Source organism: Phalacrocorax aristotelis, chromosome 11 (assembly GCF_949628215.1).
Source record: "Phalacrocorax aristotelis chromosome 11, bGulAri2.1, whole genome shotgun sequence".
Lineage (NCBI taxonomy): Eukaryota > Metazoa > Chordata > Aves > Suliformes > Phalacrocoracidae > Phalacrocorax > Phalacrocorax aristotelis.
Genome location: NC_134286.1, coordinates 12,615,435 through 12,638,944, shown reverse-complemented (window position 1 = coordinate 12,638,944; position 23,510 = coordinate 12,615,435). Strand labels below are relative to the sequence as shown.

The window sequence follows — 23,510 nt, the reverse complement described above, 5'->3', positions numbered from 1 at the left end:
AGGATATGGAATACTTTCCCCTTGTGTTTGTTTGCCTAAAACTGACTCCATAAGCCTTGGCACAATCCTGCTAAGGTCACTCTGTTTCCAAAAGCATCTGTGCTTGCATAGGCATCCTTTGATAAATAACAGTGTGCACTGCACTCAGATGGGGAAGGAAAAAGCTCTTCTAAACTAGTACTCAGGGTACCAGTCATCGAAATCAACCATTTTTTCCACCCTGGGAGAGTTAAAAGCAGAGTTGTCTTGGCTTCAAGGTTTTTCTTTTTTGCCTCTTTATTGTATTCCAAATGACCTGTGTGCCTGGCAAGTTGTCAGCTGGACCGGGGGATGAGAGACCCAAGTGGAACATGTTTAAAGAGATTTGTTTGTTGTGGTCACTTCAGACAACAGTGACCTGCACTTAATGGAGAAGGAGGTCTCTTCCTTCAGGAGCATCAGGCTGGGATGAAGTTGAATTAATAAAATAGTAACCCATGACTTAAACCTGTGGGATTTAGGAAAGAGTAGACAGGGTCCAGGGATGGGCTCAGACTGGTGGCTGGGGTAGGAAGACTAAGAGGTGCTTCCAGGGTGAACCAGGAGTTCAGGGCACGCAAGCTCTTTCAGTGGTCTGTGAGGAGGCAGTGGGAATCAGCTGTATGTGGATACTCCTTGACCTCTACTTTTGCTAATAAACAAGTCAGACTTATAGGAAGTGTAGCACAGGCAGCAATTCCAGCCAGGCCCTGATGATGCTTGCCTCTGTTCTTGCAACATTAAGGACTGAGAAGCAGCTCTGGCTTGCTGTTTTACCCTGTTTTAGTGAGCTCCAATTTCTTCCACAGATTCTGAAATTATTCTGAAATTCCATATTGTTAAACTTCCTTCCAGTGTTTCCAGCTAAGTCCTTCATCCTGACCCTAGGAGGCAAAAATGCAGAAGGGGGATCTGTCCTTAACCTCAACTGGAGAGCTGAGCTGCTAATAAATTCTCATTTTCCCTCACCCACCTAACGAACTCTTCTCCCACTCCCACATTGCTGTGCTAAGGAGCTGACCCAAAGCAGAGCTTCTGTGGTGAGAGCAGTACAAGGCTGCAGGACTAGCTCCAAGGGGCTGGCTGGCTGGACATAAGCCCAGCTCTGCACCCAAGCTGCCAAAGGAAATATTTCTGCTACCTTTGCCTAACCTGCAGAGGGAGCAGGCAGAGCCACCAGAGACGGGGTACGTCCTGAATCATCTCACAATTCCAGAGAAACCTCTCTCAGGGAGGGAAGGGGAAGCAAAAATCGCAGATTTCTTCCCTTCTGGCCTGTGAAATGGGAGAACAAAATTTCTCAGTGGTCTCAGTACAGAAAAAACTACTCTGTCTTAACCCATCAGGCCATCATCTCTGCAGGAAATCAAATAACACCCATGGAGAGAACAAGGACATAGCTGCAAACAGCAGGCTTCAAGTGACACAAGAGCAGGAGAAACTTTCTACCTGCTGGAGAACCCAATAACCCCAGGCTGGGACCTGGGGAATGTAATACCGACAGGGCTGGGTCCTGATCAAGAAGCAGGTTAGAGATGGGAGCTATGGAGTCGTCCCCAAGATAAGCTTCAGCAGAGCCCCAGCCATGGGCAGCAGGCAGGGCAGCCCTGGAGGCACTGCACCACGGAGTGGCATGGGGGCTCTGACAGCGTACCTGCTGTTGGATGAGTGAGCGGGTGGGATGCTTGACCTGTGTCTGTTAACCTGCATTGCTTCCCTATGTAAGATGAGCTAGAAGTGGTGCTCTAGCTGCTGCCTTGGCCACGAACAAGGTCTGGTCCACAAGCGGGTCAGCAGTAGCTTGCTGCAATGCGAGGGCTGACGACTCCCAGGAGCCACTACCTTGCAGGGAGCAGGTGACTGATGGGAATTTACCCTCATGAAAAGCAGAAATTAAGTGCTGCCGAAGCAGACACACCCAGCTTCTTTCAGTTTAAAACTGCACATTTTGAGTTGTTTGAAATATGACAATTCTTTCCCCCTTGCTTTAAGCGCTGAACAGGTATTTACACTGATGAGGACAGTAGGGCTCTGCTTCCCCAGGAGAGCACTCACTGGGCTCAGAGCCTTGTTATGCCTTGGCACCCCATTGCATGTATCCAAACTGCCTCATCTCTAAAACACACCTCGTTGCAGTCACTATCATGGACAGGAATTAAAAAAAAAACCACAAAATACATGCACATGCTCCCCACCACCACTACCACCTTCGCAGGAGGAGATCCCTCATTCTCTCAGCACAGGATTTAGTCTCCATCATCAAATTCCTCTGCATTTTTCAGTTGCTCAGTTTGCATTGCCTGGGCTCCTTGCCAACCAGGCATTGCATCTCGCTTGCTGTCCACCCAGCTTCGCGCCTGCTTCCCAGCATCCCAGCCCACCCGCTCCCCCTCAGGGAGGTAAGTCTGGGCTCCTCAAAGCACCTGTTTTGCTGGAATCCAGTTCTGTCCCTAATTAGAATGAAATCAAATAGCTTCAAGATTTCCCTGAAGGATGTTTTAAAGCTGGTTTCAAATATGATTTCAAATTACCATATGAGAATTTCAGCATTGTTACAGTTGTTTCTATTTTTAGGTCTCTGTAAACAGATAGCAAAATCCTGATGACATCAGCATTTGACAAGTGTCAACTTGTTTCACTGCCAAATGGATGCTACATGGTCTAGAAAAGGAAATAAAAATCTCAGAGCATAATGTATAGCTTGTATGTGTGATAATGTAAAACTTATTGAATATTGCGGAGGGGTGGACTAGACAGCCTCTGGAGGTCCAGAGAAAGCCTTTGATCATTCTTTATGTTACTGTCAAATGTCAGTAATGGTAGTAAAGCAGCTTGAACTAGTGAGGGAAATATAAGTGAAAAATTCTCTACATAAAATTAGGACTGAAACATCAACATTTTCTGAAATGCTTTTTTTAAATGAAAAATTTCTCCCTTTTTTTTTTTTTTGTTTAAAATTTGATGAAACCAATGCAATTTTTGACATAAAGCCATTAGGAGGAAAAATATATTGAATTCAGCCATCACTATCCAGCTCTTCCTCAGTATTTTATCCACCTCCCTCCACCACCCAATAGCTGACTGCTTTTTCTTTGTCTTTGTGGGTAGCTCCTTTAAGCCTTCCCTTCATATTGCAGACTTTCCACATTATTTTAGCACTTCCCTGCTGCATGCCACAGGTGATCAGCTCTCCTGTGCTTCACAGGCATTTTTAATTCCTGCAAGGCATTTGGGGGCCAGGTGAGTTCAGACACCATCATGCCAGGTTACACATCCTAAAAACCCTGTCAGTTCTGCTGGTTTGCATCCTCCTGCTGCAGACCACACATCCCGCTTCATGTTTGCAGAGATAAGAATACCTTCTGGGCTGGATCTGGGCTCCAGGCCCCCGTTTGGCCTTCTGGGATTTATGCCATCTACTAAATCGCTGGGGAAGGGGATAGGGAACACCAGTCCTGACTCCAGCCCCGCAGCAGCCCAGCATTGCTGCCCTAGCACAGCCCACTGATGTTTATGCATTCCTTTGTGGGGGCTTGGCAACCAGCTTTTAGTCCGAGCCCAGTGTGAATTAATTTTGGAGTAAGCTTTTGTGTCAAATGCATTTCTAAGATGTAGCTATATTACATCTGCCGCACTCCCTTCATCCACTAATTTGCTAATTCTACCAAAAACAAGCATATGCTTTTCTGACACAAAACTTTCATGATGGAGTGGAGTGGAGGAATAAAGGGCTTCATTTACTCATGCAAACAAGTTATCTGAAGCCTAATCCTGTCCTCAATGAAGTCAGAAACAAAACACCCATTGACATGTGAGCTAACTTGGACCTTGGGGTCTGATCCAACACTTGAGCCTGATCCTGCCAGTCGCTTGAATACTTGCTGAAGGCAGGGCCCTGCCAGGGTATCATCCTCCCCGGTCTCTGACATCAGAGACTGCTGGAAAGAAAAATGACTGTTGTGCCACAAATAGCATGATTGAGTCACTTTGCTACAGGATCAGCTCAAAGGAGGGGGGGAGTGGCTGGTGAGAAGGTAGCAGGAGACTGAGCAGAGCTGTGGTATTTCACTTGGGGAAAAACAAACAGGCAAACAAAGGAAAAGAAACAGAAATTGCCTCCTTTGGCCTTCTTCTGTCAGGGCAACTCCATTTTAAGAATCCTTCCAAAAAAAAAATGCTGGAAAAGACAAGAACAGACTTCAAAAGACAGGGAGGACCCGCACTTTTCTTCCTGTTTGCAGGACAAGCATGGGTACATTTTCACAAAGATAAAGGGAACACAGGTGAATATTCAATGACTGTTTTCTTACCTGCATACACCTGCTGTGCACATGGCCATCTATTTTTGAATAGGATCACAGTTATTTGCACCTGCAAAAATGCATCTAACACTCCTGTAGTCAGCAAAATCACAGGTGCAGGAGTCACTACAGAAAGCAGTCCTTAACTAAATATTGCCCATACCACTATGAATAAAGCTAGAGGGACATTCAGGGCACCCCAAAACCCAGGTGCTTTCAGGACAGTAAAAGCCATCCATCCTGATCTGAGGTACAGTTCGGGAACAGGAGCCACAGTTGCTCAGTGCTTCATTTTTGCAATTGCCATTTTCTCCAGGGGCAAGAGAGCAGCTTCCAGGAAAACCAGCCAAATGTTAAAACAACACAGGCAGCTCTTCCTATGGCCCTGGAAATAACAGGGGCAAACAGCTGTCATTTTCTTTCTTTTGGCCTGGATGCAATTTTCCTCATTTCACCCGTTTATACCAGTCATGCAAGGGAGCCGAGCTCCCTTCCCCACACATCTGGGCCCCACAGGAGGGGAAAGGAAGAGACAGTGCAGAAGACACTTGCACAGTGTCCCAGCCCAAGCCAGCTTGAGCGCAAACCCTCCAAGGACTTCCACTGCCTGTCACCTGTGCTGCAGGGTTCATACTGTTCATTATTTGAGCCGACTAAATGGCAGCTGATAAAAATACACTAGCATTTCTGCTTCTTTTGCTGTTCAGGTGTGTGCAAAGATTTCCCACCAGCCAGGGGGAAGCAGCTCTACACTCAGGTGGGCTGTCTCAGCAGCAAAGAGCAGCCTGAGCTTACAGCATGCTTTGCCTTCTCCGTCCCAAAAGGCTCAATTTATTAACTACCCTAAGTCAAAGCATCTTCTTGCCTAGCCGTCTCTCTTGTTTGAACACAATGAGGAAATTTGGAGTAGTCAGCTGTGGGAAGGCTGCAATATTTCTGGTGGGTCAATAAAGCTGGCTCAGGGCTCCTTGGCAGTATCAGCCAAACAATATCACTGGCCCAAAGTAGAGATATGGGTATACCTGTCCCAGGAAGGGAGAGGCAGAACTTGGACAGACTCACACAGAGGCTTGTTGCACCTTTTTTTGTCTCTGGGCCTGGAGCAAGAGGCATCCACTAATTGGAAGGAAAAAGTAGTACCTACATCACCCCATGAACCTCAGCTTGCCTCTTAGCATCAGCAGCAACTGCTGTTGTTTTGGCTTCCCAGGGCTCTGCCATAGGGAAAGCACTTGGCACAGACACCTTGCTGCCCTGGCAGGATGATGCCCTAGGCAGCCTCCTACTTTGCTATGCCTACACCCAGCCGTACCCTCCCCAAAACACCCCTGCTACTTAAAGAGTAGGAAAAAAAAAAGTCAGACTTTACCACAAAATATGAAGCAGCAGAAGAGCTGATACTGTAAATGGGAAGGGTGGGTGTACCCTCTCTGAAGGAGAAAGGTCCTTCCTCCCCCTTTGCTGCACTGGGACGTAAGCCCAGAGCTGCTATCGCAATCATTTGTGAATGTGGAGGCAGGTCTAAAAAGCCAGCTGTGAATTTTGGTTGTCGAAGAGGGAAGAAAAAAAGCCAAACCCAAACTAGGAGAAAAGCTCAAAGCGGACAAGTACCGGGTTGGGAAAATCACTGCCTGTATTTCAGCTACAGCATCCAAAACCTGCACTCTTACCTATAGCTACAAACTCCCCTTTCAGCCCTCTGTCCCCTCCATTTAACTTTCTTACCACCCTGGCATCTCCACATATCCAGATAATACAGTAAGGCCAACCTTTGCCACCTCCTCCGCAACACAAGTACAGCACTTTCAAAGGCTGTGGACTTGCCTACGTTAATTTATTCCAGAAGCCACAAAAAGCCTCCTCACTGAGGACCATTCCCCTCCTAGATATCAACTTTCAAGCCTCAACCTTCAGAACTGCTGTGGTAAAACGCATTTTTTTTAAAAAGTACGAAAACATGTCTCCTATCACATACTCAAAAATGACTAAAGTGATTTGACTCAAATGCTACAGAAATTCAGCCTTAGACACGAGAGTAACTAAGCCTCATCTCTATAGGCCAAACTTGCAGAAAATTATAAGCAACTGAAAATGAGTGTTTCAAATGGAAGTGTTATGCAACGTGAATGACAGTGACCTGAAATGCTCAGAGCAGACTATTCCCATCTCTAACATTTGTCTATAGCAGCATAGCAAACTTTGGAGGCCTGAAGGAAAGAACCATTTCCAGCTTGGAGAGGGAACAGATACTAAACACTGTGCAACACTTGAGAATCTTCTGGCCTCTTGGGTCCTTGCCTTACCAGAACATCTTTGGAAATGGTGGAAGGTTAGATGAGATGTCATTCTTGGCCACAGCCAAAAAAGATTCCCCTTAGACTTACCTCAGGCCATACAGGACAGTCCCATCAGGATGGAGCCGAATCATGCGATTCTTCACTGTCACCCCATGCAGAAAGGACTTCTTGTCATTCAGGAAATAGGTGTCAGGCAGCCACAACTGGTCAGCCACCCGGTTGTCCAGGGTCAGGTTGAGAGGAAGGTCATTGTACGCCAGGCGTTTGTCCCGCCAGCTCTGCTGGAAGTACATGGTGATGGTATAGTCCTGGGGGAGAAACAGACAAACATCAGCCTGGCTCCAGGGTAGGGACGTAACTCAGTCCCTTCACTACTGCTGCTGCTGAGACCTTTGGTGGATATCCAAATTTCCTTGGCTCCCAAATGTTTGTGTCCACACCTCCGCCAGCTGGGGGGGCTGCGCTTAGTTCTGTGAAAATGGAAACAAGCCTCAGCTTTGTAGGAAAAAATACGATATTACATTACTCCAGCAAAACAAAACTGCATCCCACTCTGAGCATCCCCAGCCTGCTTAGAGTTTGGCTGCAAAACTAGTATTAGTTAGGACTACGATAACACTAAAGGATGTCAACCAACAGTGGGCTACACTGCATCAAAGACTTCAAGGATTGATCTACCCATATAGTCACGTAAAGGTGTCTGGACACAACGCAGTCACACTTAGCCACTGCTTATTACCACGCAATTGGTAAACGCCAGCTTTATTTTGAGCAGAAACCCAGTAGATTCCCAAGGGCACATGGAGAAGCGCACCTCAAAGCCAAGGTTTCAAAGTCAATTCAGGCCAGCCATGACAAGCTATTAGCACTTGCCTTGTTATATGAGCTAAGTTGGGCATTCATTGCAATTCTCAGGAAAGGACATATGTGGAGGAAATCTGTCACCAGTGGAGCATGATCCACTGGTAAAGGGGCAGTTCCCTAACCACCCCCAGCTAGCACAATGCTGTACATATCTCCTGTTCCTCTCCTGTTCAACAGTAAAAAGTTGACACTTAAAACTTGCTAAGATGAGAAATTTATAGAGGGTTTAGTGGCCCACAGCTGCAGTTCTGCAGAAACCATATTAGTCACTGGACAGTAATAGCACATCCGGGGGGAGATCCAGAGGCCCCACATCAGCTTGTTCAGAGACACAGTTATTGTAGCTCCATACTAGAAGATCAATTACTTCTTCTCAGGTAAAGGGGTACAGAACAGGGTCTTGTTTACACCAATGACAGAAAACATTCTCACAACAGGACTCAGATAGGCTAGGAGCCAAGATTTTTGGGTAAACCAGCTAACATTAAAATAACAGTATGTGGATTAGGAAGTGGGCACAAGTCTTGCTGACAGTGGCCCTACAGAAATCAGTGATTTTTCACAAGTCCTTAAATAAAAAGCATTTTTGCAAATGCATGTAAATGGTCTAGAACAGGTGGGGCCAGAGAGGCATTGTCTCTTCCCAGGCAGATACCTACAGTGCCACAGGCTTGCGTGACAGGCATTTCTGCTCTGCAAATTCCAGCTCTGTGTGAGGGGCTGGTGAGGACCTTGCTCATGCACTGACATCTGGGCTGAGCACAGAGGCATCCTGCCTGCCTCTTCTTTCCCCCTGACTTCACTCAAAACCAGGTTTAATTAGCACCTGTGAAAACAAGCTCAAATAATCTCACATTACGGGTATGCCAGCTTTCAGGTGTCTAACTATGATTCAGAAATCTAGACCCACACGTATATCCAAAAGGTCACAGAGTAAATCTGTGGTGTAGACTGAATACAAAGCTATATCTGTCACTTTCTGTGTTATATTGAAAAGAACAGAAAAGGTGACAGCTTTTTGGCCAAGAAGCTGTTTTGCTTTGCTTTTTAAAGGACTGCTAAACTCCTGTCTCAGAAACCTCACAGTCCGTCTCTCAGGGGCACAGATATTTTCATTTTGGACAAGACCTTACAAAGGAAAATATTCTCCCCTGCACCCGTCCCAGGGTGTTTGAACCTGCATCGCAGTGAAAGCATAGAGGAGCAGAGCGCCTGAGTACCCTCCTCGGTAACAGACTTTTCTGCTTGTGGAAAACTCGGCTACAGAGGCATCATTGCCATTCTCCCCCTTTGAGAACTCCACCCGCCAGCTGCTTCACTGACCTGCATTTTCCTAATCCTTGACAGAGTCCTGCAAAACCTCACCCCTAACCAGGCCACCCTGCTGCCACTGCAGGCTCTCGCCAGCCTCCAAGCAGCAGCAGACAAGTGGTGGCACTGATCTCCAGAAGTTAAAAAGGGCAAGCTGCTTACAAAGTGCACGGTCGTTAACACCTGAGAGATACACCTTCTAAACACACCTGTATTTCTAGGATTGATAGGAACAAAACCAAAAGGGTGCAGAAATAAAAGCCTACCCACTAGCCATGAGGCTGATGATGCTCTTCAGGTGCACAGACCTGTCTAGGGAAGAAAAGCCAGCCCAGCTCTGAGCTGAGCTCTGTTCTCCAATCTTCCTGGGCTTCTTGGCACAATAGATTTAGTTATTTGGGCAGCATCACGGAAGTCTGGAGCACTTGATAGTCATGGTTCATTTAGTGCCTGAGGTTTCCCTCAGCCCCTCTGTCTCTACTGATTCCTGTGCTCCATTTCTCATTCTCCTGCTCTCCCCACCCCATCACATTGTTGAACAATAGGCAGGATTTCCGGGCAAAAGGAAAAGAGCAGGACAGCTGTCCACCCCACAGAGGTTAGTCCTCTCTGGAAGGACAGGAGCCGCTGACGTACTAATGGGCACAGCACTAAGCTACGGGGAAGAGGGATGGCTCTGCCTCCAGGCCCCTGGGAGAGGGCAGGGCACAGAGAAGGGAGCTGGAGGAAGCATTGATATGGCCTACCACACAAGTGAGAGGGACCAGTACTTAGGAGTAAAAGCAGTCAGCTTGTCTTCCCCTTTATACCCCATAGTCTGGTCAGGAAATCAAGAAGTACCCATGTGACATCCTAGCATTACCAACTGGCTAGGCGCCAGAGCTGATGAGATGTTAATCATAACCTTCCTTTCAGAGGCAGATAAAATAATGACCGAGGGTGACATCGTTCTGCAGAAGCAGAGTGGCCAGATGCAGCCAATGCATGCAGCGGTTCATAAATTCAGGAATCAGAAGTAGTGAGCCTGATTTTTCTCTAAGTCTTGAATGCCAGTCCCTTTGTTGTAGAGTTTCATCTGTTATTGGGCTAATACAAGGCTTTCCCAAACCTCCCAGTAACCAAACACATTCACAAGCCTATGGATGCCACAGATATTCTACAAGCTGTGTTTACCAGTAGATAGAAAGTTGGCCAGTTTATCAGACTTAATGAAAAGCTTCAAAATCAAACACACCTGGAGCCCTTGCACCCCTCCAGGTTACCACTGAAGCACTTTAGTGGTACAGTACAGCTGAATTTCCCTGCTGCCTGGGCTAGGGGTAAGTGAGGGAGCTTTCTCTGTGCATGCACACCCACTACGTAGCTTTCTCCACTGCTGCTGCTGGAGGAGCAAGCAGGCAGTGCAGGCAAATATGACTTTCCACTTGCCTCCAAACTAGCAGCCTAGACCCTCTCCACACTGCACCAGTGCAGTTCCACTAGCAAACAAATGTTTCCAAATTTCCTGTCATGAATTCCACTGGGTCTTTCTGGAGGACCATAAAATGCTCAGACAGGGCCAGAGTCTGGCCAAGGCCACTTACTGCTGTGGCAAGGATGGGAGACTTCTGCAGAGAGCTCCCAGCTCGCCCTGCCAGGCACTGGGGAGAAAAGGCAGGACCTATACTGGAGGGAGCATGCACAAGCCAGGCTACCGTGTGCAACCTCCTGCTTCATCCGGTGGCTACTCGGGGAGGAGAGGCAAGCATGGAGAAAAGAAGACACCACTCCTCATCAGAAGCTCCGTGCAGGTTGCACTGCAAAGACCTTTCATAACTGTTCAGCATGCACTTAGATATCAGTTTTTTAAAAACATAGACTGGGACAAGAGAAAGGGGACTTCTAAAGGGTGGGCATGACCAGAGGTTACGTGCCTCCACCTGGTCCTCTGTTTTCCACCCCAAGGAAAAGCAAGCTTTCCAAAGATACCTGCAAATAGTCTCTAGCTGGCTTTGCTACTGTAGCTTAACTGGCCATGTCAGCCTGTGCCTACCCTGACCAGCATCCCGCTGTGGGAATGTCAACAGCACTGGCAAGGAGGAAGCTTATTTCAGACCCAGATTGGCCCTGCCAAGTCTCACGGACCTACAGATCAGGTGCCCCTTACACCAAAAGAGCCTGTGCGTTTCAAAACAAGCTGCTCCTTTCTCCACCATCTCTGCTAGCCCAGCAGTGGTCAGACCCCTTGGTTTGCTCCAGAAGTCCGGTAGCCAGTAGCTCACAAGCTGCACAGCTCCAACACTGGTTTCACCCCTTTCATTCACCACAGTACTCCTGCGCTGCCCTCCCTGTCTTGCAAGGCAAACCTCGTGGCCCAGCTGTGTGCAGGACCGCACTCAGCACTACAGCTCCCCTTCAGCCCCTCATGAAGCTGAGATAGCACCTGAGCCTGCTGGAAAGCTGCTCAGCATGACCATCCCCATGGGACCCCCCCCTCCACATGACTCTATTCGGTCTGCTTTGCCAAGCAGCTCCCTGCAAGCTGTCAGTCCCAGCCCCCCTCACCTCCCCCGCTCCCAGGTATTGCAAAGGCTTTGCTCTCTTTTTCTCTCCTCCTTGCTGCCTGTGACGCACGCAAAACAGAGGTGAAAGCAACACGTGGAGCCAGCAGACACTCATGTTGCAGAGGTGTCTCCCTGTAAGGAGGGAGAATGGCTAACTTAGAGGCCCACAAAAGCCCTGGAGAAGGAACAAGAGGTTACTTGGGGGCCTCAGATGCTGCAATGATGGTGCATCCTACCAGATACTGAGGACAGGGCTGCTAGCATCCATCTCCAGACAAGAGAAAGGGACTGATGATTACAGCCTCTACTGAAACTCAGCTGAGACTCCAAACCAAAGATGATATAAGAGAACTGCACAGTAAAAAGCTGAAATGTTGACATAAGAGGGGCATAGGTGGAGGAAGGTATTTCCTGCAGAACCCCAGAGGCAACAAATTCAGTCAAGCACGCACAGTGATTCCCCAGTTTCTCAGAGGACAGGGTAGATAAGTAAGGGAACAGCAGCTGGGGCACAGCAAGAAGGGAAATAAGCTGGTACCATTAGTAAGAATTCAAGAATGAATTTCCACTGGCTCATATTCCAAACACCTTTATTAGCATCTACCGTACGAGCCCTTCCACATCCATCTCACAGAGCCCCTTTAGGAGTGCAATGCTCATCTACCCTTAGAAAGCAAACCTGCACTCACCCTGGACCCTTCCCCAGTAGTGCTGGCTCTGAGCAGTCTGGGAGCAGAAATGAGCTCACTGTCACAGGAAACCAAAGCTGCTTCTTGGAGCAGAAGTGGCCCAGGAGGAAGACACCAGATCTGAGCCTAATGGGAACAAAGCCACTCGTGCAGAGAGACAAAGTTTAAGGAGGCCAAGTCAGTGAGAGGACATGTTGGTCCAGGAAAGGGGACTAACACAGGAGAGCAGGTCACTCCTGGTGCTGTGAGCACAGGTTTGTTGCCACTGAGGCACCAACAAACCAGAGGGCAGGAAGAAGCTAGAGTGCTCGGGGGTAGCAGATACTATCCGAAGCCACCACAACACAGGTAAGGACACAGGCATGTGGCCAGTTGCCTGTGGCCCAGGCAAGCATGTACAGCAGCCTGCAGGGATGCACCCACACCACCAAGGGACACAACATTTCAGGGAGTCAGTTCGGTGTGGGAACCTGAACTTTGTCTATAGATGAAAGCACAGTGAGTGGTAGAGCAGGACCACTTGGCAGGCACCTCAGTAACAAGGGCAGCACTCTGCAAAGAGCAGCTTCAGTCTTTAACTGGAAAGCCACCTAAGGCATTCCTCCTCTGCACACAGTGACAAACTGTGTCCCTGGGCTCAGGAATGCCCCTTTGGAGGACAGCATCACTTGCCCCTTTCTGCTCACTGCAGTGAGAGAAGGGGTCCAAAATTTAGAAGCCCCTCTTCCCCAGAAAGAGCTGCCCTTCTGCACAGTCTCATGTCGGCATGCAGAACACAAACATGGTAGATGCCCCAAGTGGTGTTCTTACAAGTGTGCTTGTGCTGATTTTGGAGACACAGTTGTACTGCGTCAGAGCAAAAGTCTTTCTACAGTAGTATCCTGTCTTCAGTAACAGTAAAGAGAATAGCAGGGAGAAATATAAGCAAAACAGGATCTCTGTTGTGATACTTAATTCTCCAGCTATTTGAGGTTTAAGGATCTCCTGAGCCAGAGCTGGTACCTTAACTGAAGATATTCAGTTTATCTCCTGAGGGTTTGTCTTACCTCTCAGAATATTCAGCCTTTGGCATCAGCAATCCTGTGGTAGTGAGTTCCACAGTTTAGATTTCTACTATATTTACATCACTTTAAAACAAATACAAATTAGTCTTTTTTCTGATTCCCTGTAGCGCTTGCATTATGTCAGTAAATAATTATAACTCTATGCTACCTAAGCTTACAGGGTCCCAACCCCATTTTAGATACTTAAGGGTTACTGAGCAGAACACAAATAAATACATGCACTCTCAAAAGCAGTAAAAAGGCTCTGATAGAGGCAGGAAGCAGCAAGCGGGGGGAGAACTGTTGCATAGGTTAAACACAGAACAGACATATGATGACAGTTTCTGACATTCTGCAATGGCTTGTTGCACAAGATCAAACTGAAGGCAAGGTAATGGAAATAACTTTCCACAGAACATGTGGAATTTGCTGTTACAAAAGCATGAAGTCAGGACCTTAACAGTATTTTGGAAGGTGTAGGCATTAATGTGGAAAACACAGTCCAAGTCATAAAAGGAAGGGACTAACTGGAAAGAACACCCCAAGGATGCAGAGCCTCCTGCTGCAAGGCAAAAGCTGCATCTTCCAATAGAAAGTCACCAGAAGCATCCCTCCCGGGCAGGCTGCTTCATAAACACTCAGCACAGCTCCTGGGAGACGTGGATCATTGGCAGGTTGGGTCACATAATTTTCCTTTGTGCTGTGATCTATAGTCCCCCCAGTACTAAATGCGTCCAGAGGCAGACTTGTGCCTGCTCACTGGGAGCTACACTAGCCCCAAAAGCCATGATTAGAAATGGAAGGAATAATACATGTGAAAGGCTCAAATCTTCGCTCAGGACACAGTATTTCTTGCAACATGGATGTCTTCTGTGCCTAGTCCATTTCTGTGGATGACAAATGACTGTGATAGCTTTCGGAAGGGCTTTGAAAGTGAAGGTGACTACTCCAGGCTGCTAGTAGAGGTTGTGTTTTACCAAGAACTTACAAGGTACTGGAAGCAATAACGTTTCTGCAGGGGGAAGTGCACACTGCTCTTCTGCTGCTGCATGACTTTGGGCATGAAGGATAAAGGAGGTTTTGCAACTTGCCTTTAGCACTAGCTATACCAGTTGACTTTTCCCCCCTCATTTCCCCTCCACCCCGACTTTGATAAAGCACCTCCTTTTGGAGAAGTGACCAAATAAAAGTCCTTCCCCATCTAAGCAAATGACATATGGTCTCCTTGTCCAAGATCACAAAAGAACATTAGGAAAGCCAAGATGCTCCAGAAAGAGGGAGAAAAATGGAACATCTGACTTAGTAAAAACCAAGCTGCCACTGCCAGAGACTAATGAACAGTTTGTTGGCTTCAACTTCTTTGATGATTAAACACCAGCTCCTGTTCCCGTCATTCTTGGGAGAGAAATTAAAGGACAAAGTAGTCCTCAAGTATGTTTCATTTTAAAGAGGGGGTAGGGGAAATAATTGAAATTATTTTTAAGGGGAGGAGACAGGATGTGCCTGCAATCAGTTACAAAGAATTGGAGTGGTGTAAAAAGTATAGAAGAATACATGAAGGACAGAGCAACATGGCCACAGTTCTTCCTTAGCAAGCTTGTTTAAGAAAAACACTTTGCCCTCATAAGGAATTGTCCATTTCTATGCAGACAAATCAATAGGTCCCAGACCTTAACGAGCACCAGTTAATCTGACATAAGTAAATACCTGATATCAGTCTTTCCAGCTCTAAGAGAGCAGAAAGTCTGTTCAGACTCTCACCTTTGCTTAGGGCAGGAGGCAGCAGCTTTTGTACTTACTGTAGTTTGCATGGGGAGAGCGTTCTGCCAAAATGCTGCCTTTATTTTCTCTTTTGCTGCAAGCCAGTGCCCAGTTTACAAGTCTGAAGTTCTGTATGATAACTGTTCTACATAAATTCACAACTATTTTAGATACTGCCCTTCTCCCATGTCTCAGCTTAGCAGGTGAGATAGCCACAGTCTCTTTCTACCTCCTCCATTTTTGAATAATCATGTCAGCACTGACTTGAGGATTGGGAAGAGCACCTTCCACCTGCAGTCTCTCTGCCAGTAGTGCAAGGGGTCAGGAATGTGTTGGCTTCTAGGATATGCTCTATGCCCTTCTGTGCTGCAGGTCTTTGTGCTCTTGAACTCATTTTCTTTAGGACCTGAGAAGTACTTTGCATGGAGATGTTCCCCTCACTAATCTGATCTACTTTTGTAGTAATTTGCATGTGTTTAATTGCTGAATGCATGTCCAGAAACTGGGACAGATATCAGCTATATCCTCAACAACTAGGGATGTATGAGTAAAGTGTCACTTTGTTGCCCTATTTCTCTCCTGCCATGCCCTATCCCTGCAGCACCTGGATTGGTGCTGATCCTGCAGGTCTAAGAAAGAGGACATACCTAACTGGGTCATAAGCCAAAAGGGCATTGATCCGCCCACAACAAGACTTTCAGACTTCTGAGCCTGTATATCAATGCCCTATCTGAGCAGGAGGCAGCACCATATGTCATCTGCTTAACAGCCCCAGTCATGCTGGGAGCAGAGGTCAAGAGGAGAAAGCCAGAACTGATGGGCACAAGGATGCGCATCACCTGCTCTATGAGCACATGCAGAATAGCAACCTTGTTCAGTGTTACAGGCAGCAATCCCATAATCACCACCTGCAGCGTGACAACTTCCTCAGGCAAGCTCTTAGAAAGCAATGCCAGGCAGTTTATATTCTTAGGCCATAAAATCTGGAAGCTACTGCATACCATTTCTGCTGGTCTGGTCTCCTCGCTTGATTCCCCATGAACTAGTAGCTAGGCAAAACCCAGAGCCCATTCTACCCCTAAAAGCAGGATTGTTTTACCTTCCCATTTCTGCATCACCAGCTAGCTTTCACTCCAAACTTCATCATAATTTGAGAATTTGTCTATCCCAGAGAGGGGCCACTTAATGAGAAATTGTCAAACTCATTTTTGGTTCCTATACCTTCCCATGCCAACCCAGCACAGAAGGGCACGCTTTGTCCAGACAACCAACCAAGGTCAGAGGAGCAAGGCCATACATTAAGTGCAGGAAACGATGCATGAATTTGACCACTTTTCAGGCAGAAAGTCAAAGTGATGATGCTTACACTATCTTCTTGCTGATAGATGGGCCGGGAACTGGTAAGGACTCATTGTAGTACCAAGAGAGTTAAAACCAGCTAAGATGCTCACTTAAACAAGGAGGGAGCTCAGGCAGCAAGTCCTCAACTGAGTAATTTCTTCCAGGAAAATGGCACGTTAGAAGGGTGACTGGCTTGAGATAGTGCAAAGAGGGTAGCAAGCTGCTCCCTCTCTCCATCAGAAGTACAATGTATGTTTTCCCAGGTGAAGTCTGTCCCAGGAATTACGTGGGTCCCAGACAGTGCAGGTAACATGGGTTCTTGATCCTCCTGGAGATCCTTAAAGGCTTATTGCTTACATCTATATTCTGCTAGTGCATCAGATGTCTCCAAATGGCTTCAGTAAGTCTTCCCAAATCCCTTCTCTCTCTTACCAAGGCAAAATCTTAACTTAGCCCCTTTTGTTGATTCTCTTAACCTCTCTCTAAGTATGCACAAGGTCACCCATTACCACAGTGTGAGGCACACAAGCATTAACGCACTATCTCTGTGGAGTCTCAGAGAAGTGTTGTGATCATGCGTTGCATAGCTGGGAAAGGAAATCCAAGAGCGTGCTTATATTACAAGCTTTCTGGTTTGAAGTACTTGGTAATTTAAAACAGATTATGCTGCCACAGGCTTTTGCTGACCCATGACAGGAAGACATGGTGCTTTCAGAAAGGCCAACTTTACCTTCCACTGTTAACCTGCACTGATCCAGTATGCTACAAAACTGCCTTCTGCACACCTACAAGCCATGGAACAGTGCTGATGCCTGTATCCCACCTCTTCTCCTCTGCTCTCCCACCTAGCTTCTCCCAGCTTATCTTTTCATACTTTCCTGGCACTACCCTTACTGCCTTAAGCATATGTTGCACACACATACGGGCATATCTAATATATAGCCATTAGAGCTCAAAAACGTTTTTAAAAATCACTTTCTATTTAATTAAACATGCAACAACTGTCCTATTAGAGTAAACTAGAGTGAGACATTTGAACAGTGACTAGTGAAGATATCAGTTCCTAAAGCCCTCAGAAGGATGGGGGAAGAAAACTGGATTATGCCCAGGGAAAGGTGATGTTGGAAGACTAGACATTTTCAAAGGGCCTTCACAGCCTCTGCATGTACCCTCAGAGAATTTTCACCTTGTGACTCTCTTACCTCTTGCTTGCTGAGAAATACTCACTTCAAGTGGTTAAAACTCAATAGGTTTTCTAGCAGGAGCAACCTGGTAACAGAAAAATGAAATTTCTCCAAAACATTCCCAGAACTCTTCACCCCTCTGTACCTTTTTTGTATTTAAATGAAATGTCCTCTTCACCTTGCCAAGAGTTTTACTGGACACCAATCCAGTCAGACTCTGCCCCAGGCAGGAGAGGTTCTGCATCCCTCCACACAGACACCGACTAGTAGAGATCACGGGGGGGGGGGGGGGGGGCGGGGGGGAAAGGCTGGAGAAATGCTGAATTAAAGCAGTTAAGGGGCTTAGTAGGCCATTGGAATTAGGTATTCTAGAAAACACCTCTGGGTACCAATTTCAGCTCACTCTGATAATTCTGTAGGAGATTTTGGGCACTTTCACCTATGTCTCATTTTCTCTTACCTGTAAAAATAAGACACTGATGTTAACTTGCCTCCATGATGCAGTCTGAGATCCCAACATCTCTAGGCAAGTGCTAAGCGTGTAATGAACAGAAATTACTTTCTCCCTGGAGAAAAAAAATTACATAGAGCTTGTGGCAGTCAAGACCACCAATGCAGTTTGGTACTGCATAGGTAGGGAATCATGTTATGAATGAAGCAGTATTACTACTTTGCATGGCAGAATAAAACGTTGTAAATACAGCTCTGAGCACTGAAACCATGAGACTCTCTGCAACCATACCAAGGTACATAGTGCATTAAAGACACTGTTTTAACTTAGAAAAGGAAGGTTTGATATTCCAGATTCTGAAACCTGCCACAAAAATGTCATTTCCCAGGAAGTAGCCAAAGGCAAACAAATCCTTTAAATGATGTAAGACAACTAACACGTCCTGGGTGGAAAAATCACCTCAGCTAGTCTGGCACAGATTGGCTTGACCAAAAAGTTAGAACAGTGTTTATTTCCCATAGAAAGAAAGTTTGATCATGTAGGAAGAATAACTGGGAGTAAGCAGATAAGATGGTGACATGCAGAAGAGCAGAATGTATTTCTGGCAATAGGGTTCAGTTAGGTCAAGAGTGGACTCCTAAGGGTAGAGGATAGCAGCCTTGTGGTTTGAAAAACAAGGCCTACATTTCAACAAGCCCAAGCAAACCGGATGCAAACTATTGCACTTGAAAACCTAAAGAGTCCTGCATGCAGAGACCCAGTTCTGTAGCTGGGGTGACTGCTTCTACATATGAATATTCTGCATAGCCATATCTGTGGCTCCTAAGTCGACAAACTCAGTAAGATTGAGTTATCATTAGAGAAAAGGGCTGGCAATCAACTGTCTCAGCTGTGGTGTAAACAGAGCACTGTATAGTCATGCTGGGACAACCAAAAGTACAGGAGAGTCAACCGATCTGTTCTAGGAAACAATTTCTGCTGTCAAGGGTACTGACCAGACAGTGTATCATGGATTTAGTCTACCTCTGCCTCCATCCATGAGTTAGTCTGCCCTTGATTATGTCAGGGTAAAGCCAAGGGAACCAGTCCAGGCTGACACCAGCAGCAGTGCACACAATATGGCCCATGCCATCATTCTTCCACTTTCGCAATCCAACTCTTGGCTGCGGGATCATAAACCTGATGGATGGATGCAGTGTAGTTAACTGACAACAGCATTCAAAATGCAGCTGTATGAAGCACTCCTGATTTTGCTGAACAAGTCAAGCTTATTACAGGATGCGTGAAGAAAAAGGAGATTTCAGCAGGCTGTGGAGGTCCACAAGCAAGCAGACTTTGACTTCATGGCCAACTGGATGGCAGAGAACAAGCTGCAGTCTCTGTCCATGCTGAGTGAGTGCTCTCTGCAGTACCAGGACCAACAGTCCTGGAGCCAAGGAGCTCTATTTGCAGAGCTGGCTGAAAGTTATTGGCAGGGAGCCCATGTGAGCTCGGTAAATAAAGTATCCAGATAATAAAAATACCCAAAGGCACCGTTTAATTTTTCTGAGGGTTCTGATATAGCCAGTAATGTTGAGAGGGAACAGCAATCTTGCAGACAGGAACAGGAGCATAGGGCAAAGCCAACCTTTCAGAAAAGTGGAACACAAGGCACCTGGTAGGTCTGATGCCTCACACCCTGTACAGCTAAATACCTGACACTCATTTATGGGGGGAACAGCTGAAAAGGAAGTGGGTTTGTGTTCAGGAACTATACTGGGACTGAGGAAAACTAGGCTTGGATGCAAGCTTGTGTATTGTAAAACAACAAGTCCCCTTGAACACTATCTGCAAACTCTTGATGGATAAAAGGGTTGATACTTTGCATATCCATGACCTAGGAATGCAAAGGGGATGGACAGGGAGATACAAGATGCAGGCTGCCTTCCCATGCAGTCATACTGAAATTAAAAGATACTGTGGTACAGGTTGCTGCACTGGAAAGGGAGATTATGTCCAATCTGTAAGCAGTGGGTATGTTTTGGGTTTGCTTCCCTCACCACTAGACCCTCAGATGGGAGCTCTGCGCACCCTGCAAAGAGTGGGGCAAAGGATGTATAAGAGGGCATACTCCAGCCTGATGACACACTGCACCTTGGCACAGATAGTAGGAGGCCAGCTCTGCATACCTTGTAAGCAGTGACATGGAAGGGGCCAGTAGATATTGCCTTTTACTCCCTCCTCTGCCATTTTTCTTGCTGGAGCTGCCCTGATACTCTGCTTGTTTCAGGGCATAAGGGACTGCCCATATTTCATCCCACATGCATGCATACCCTCCTTCCCCAAAATGATCCCTTTCGTCTGACTAGAGGACCTTTCTGGATCTCCCAACAGCTCAGCAGATCCTCTTCCTTTTACCATCCCTTTTTCTTGAATGTTCATTTTTCTCTGTAGCCTAGCAACTCAGCACAGACTCAGAATATTAACAACGCCTGTCCCCACACACGATCTTCTCCAGAGGCCTGAAAAATGTGATAGCAGAAAGGCTGAGAGGGGTAGGAGCAAGCACGAGAGATGTAGGGAACATGCAGGGAGCCTCTACCAGCATTCAGGAACAGCAAAGCTATTCAGCTGTCGTATCTGCCAACTTCACTTAACATGTACATAACATAGAGCTATATATAGCCCCCATTTATTTACATATTCAAATAGCAACATGACACGCATGCACTTGTATTTGCATCTAGGTTCTATATTGAGGTGCTGGCACTCTTGCGCACATACACTCTATTGCTAGATGCTTTAAACGTATGTATGACAGGATGTCAGAAGGTCAGATTCTCAAGATCTAATCTGGTTTTGAATCAAACCAGATGATTTCACTTGTAGGCAGATACTTCAGCATTCTGCAGTAATCCAATCCAATGCTGCAGCATTGCTATCGAAACAGGTGGCAGTTTGGAACATTGCTCTCAAATACAGACAGCTTTTTAAATATATAGATATAAAAAAATATATATAAGGCTGTGGGAGTTCTGCCTGTGTAAGAATCTGAATAAAAACTTAAGCAGGAAAAAAACCAAACCATTTTTATCCTGATCAAAGTTTTCTGCAGTAGCAATTCTAACTACTACAGGAATGCTGGGGTGCAAGCTGAAGTGGTTCACACCAGCACCATACAACACTGACATGTTCAGACCTAAAGATAACTTGGGTGATACAGGAACAGATGGAGCATTGCAATACATAGCACTGTTCAGCTGAAAGCATGCTGCAAGCTACATAGCCACAGACTCTCATCCTCTCCAATATGACTTCTCTCATTCCATGGGGTGGAGTCACCTATGAAATGCAGAGTGAACCTAGCTTCTTCGGTGAGAACACAGAAACATTCTCATTTGGGAAATCACCTAGTGAGCAAAACATGTGAACTCTGTTTCTCAGTACTGAAGCAGTGTTGACTCAGCCCTCCTGAGGCTTGAACTTGTGATACTGGAGGACTTGAAGAGCTGCTCCTTAGGGATAACAGCATCATGGAAAGATGCACAGGGGGGAATCATTTGCAACAAGCATTGCCACCAGGTTTTGTTCATGCTGCAAAACCCAAGGTCTAAGCTAGGAATCAGCCAGTCTACTCAACAGTTTTCCCATAACCAAGAATTTCCAGTTATGCAAAGAGCTTTCTGCAGACTCTTCCATTAAGACATCATGTGAATGCTACAAGATTCCTAGGAAGAAACCAGCATTGTAGAATAGAAAACAGAGCAGAGCAGTCTTTCTTCCACTGAGAACTTGTTTCAGCAATGTTTCCACAGTTCAACATTTACTGATCTACATAAATGGCAAAATCATGCAATTCAGCTAACAAAAATATTTCATTCGAGGACATCGTTAATGTTCAAAACATCAGAGCCCTTCAGCACAAGCATAGGAGACCCCTTTGTAGGGCAAACGATAAAGCTGTCCCCTCTGACATGAGGACACCTCCAGGCAGTGCAGTGGCAGGGCCCTGGCAGGACTGCTGCTTTACCAGGCTGCTCACTGCTACGCATGCACTATGTCCTGAGACCTCTGTCTCAGAAGGAATTACTGGTGCTTTGTGCAGATCCTAGCTTTCAGCTGGCCACAGCATTTGAAGAGTCTGTGTGGTGATCTTTGGGCTGTTACTTAGCAACTTGACTCTAAGATGTAGTGAAATTACTGGACTGTCTCTGCAGTCGAGCAACCCCAGGACCAAGGGCACGGGAAGAATTTTGTCATGGGAATGGAATAATCTGTGAAATATTATGGAAAACAGGTAATATTTTTCCCTTCTACAGGTTGCCATAAATGCAGTAAATATTGACATATGAGTCACACTGACCTATTTTCTAGTTTTTAAGCTGGGAAAATCTCCTTGCAACCAATTTCAGAACCAATGAATGGAGGTACTTTAGGCCCCTTCACAAGTTTGCTTTATTCTTAACTTTCTTGTGCAAGAATCCCTACCATCTTTTGGAAGGACCATCCCTGTCTTTTAGGCAGAAAGGGGACCACTGCTTGTTTAAACTTGAGCATCCACTCCCCATACCGTCACACTGCAGAGCACACCTGAGGCCAGATGCTTTACTTGTCCTCACACACTACCTTAGTCCAAGGGCTCTTTCAGCACAATCAGTGGAATTTCTGTTAAAGAAAAGTACGATATGGTGTGAGCAGATATCCACGTCTGATTTTGACTTGTTAAACTGTGTCAGTGCTGGTGAAAGTCACCCTGAGCCTCAGCAGTCACAGGATGTCACCACTGGAAGGATACACAAAGTAACCTCAAATCTAGCAATGGCAGATAAGATGGGTCCCTGACATCTGCTTTGTTGCAAAGATGTTTTTAGGAACTCAGTAGATTTCTACTCTTGCCATCTATATGAGCCACAGAGCTGGCAGTTGTACCCCCTGCCTGCAAAAGAGACTAACTCAAAGCTGCTATGTCTAGAGTGGTTTGGAGGTTACTCTCTACCCCTCTAGAACCATCTTTTAGTTCTCCAAACATCTCTCTAGCAGTATGAAAAAGCATCAAGATGCTGTTGCTTTCCTTCAGCTAGCCAAGTGGTTGTGTGTTTATGCACAAGCTAATTCCTGTTGCTGGAGAAGCAGAGCAGTGAGAAGGCCACTGAGGTGACTATACGTAACTGATAGCAGTATGCACAGTATGCACACAACCATTGTGCAGGACTGCCCTTTGCATCTTCTGGTGACTCTCCCCTTCAGGAAAACGCTGTTCACCTGTACAGAACTGCCACTGTTTGATTTCCCAAGTAAACAGCCATCCAGTGCGTTGCAGCCCTGCAGACCATGACTTGAAGTGACAATAGCTGCATGACCTAAGTTGTACTGAAACAATCATTGGCAGAGGAAGGCACAGGCACTTGCCAGCTCTGAAAAAAACTTCAATATCAGCTGCATGTTTGCAATACCTTAGTTTAAATCACAGCACACAGAATCCCCTAGCATGTGAAAAAAGCATATAACACCTACCTGTCCATGCCAGCAGAAAGCCTGGGGATATCTCACCCTAAGTCAGGGATGTACCACTCTTACCATACCACAGTGGTAGGATCTGGCCCTTCTCCAGCCCCAAGACCCCACAGCATCCTCTGCTACCCACAACGCTAACATCCCAGGAACCTACACCAATCCAACAGGACTACAGCCCCCGCAGTACCATTACAGCACACTATCATTAGCTCAG

General features: G+C 46.3%; 1 protein-coding gene across 2 annotated transcripts in view; it reads right to left on the bottom strand.

The window, feature by feature from the left end:
* The window catches only part of LOC142063359 (gamma-aminobutyric acid receptor subunit beta-4), a 76,248-nt gene that overhangs the window by 16,699 nt on the left and 36,039 nt on the right, over positions 1-23,510 (bottom strand). For both annotated transcript variants that reach the window (XM_075107022.1, XM_075107023.1), the window contains exon 4: positions 6,704-6,924. In XM_075107022.1, the coding sequence (XP_074963123.1) occupies positions 6,704-6,924 (221 nt within the window). The remainder of the gene's footprint in view (positions 1-6,703; positions 6,925-23,510) is intronic.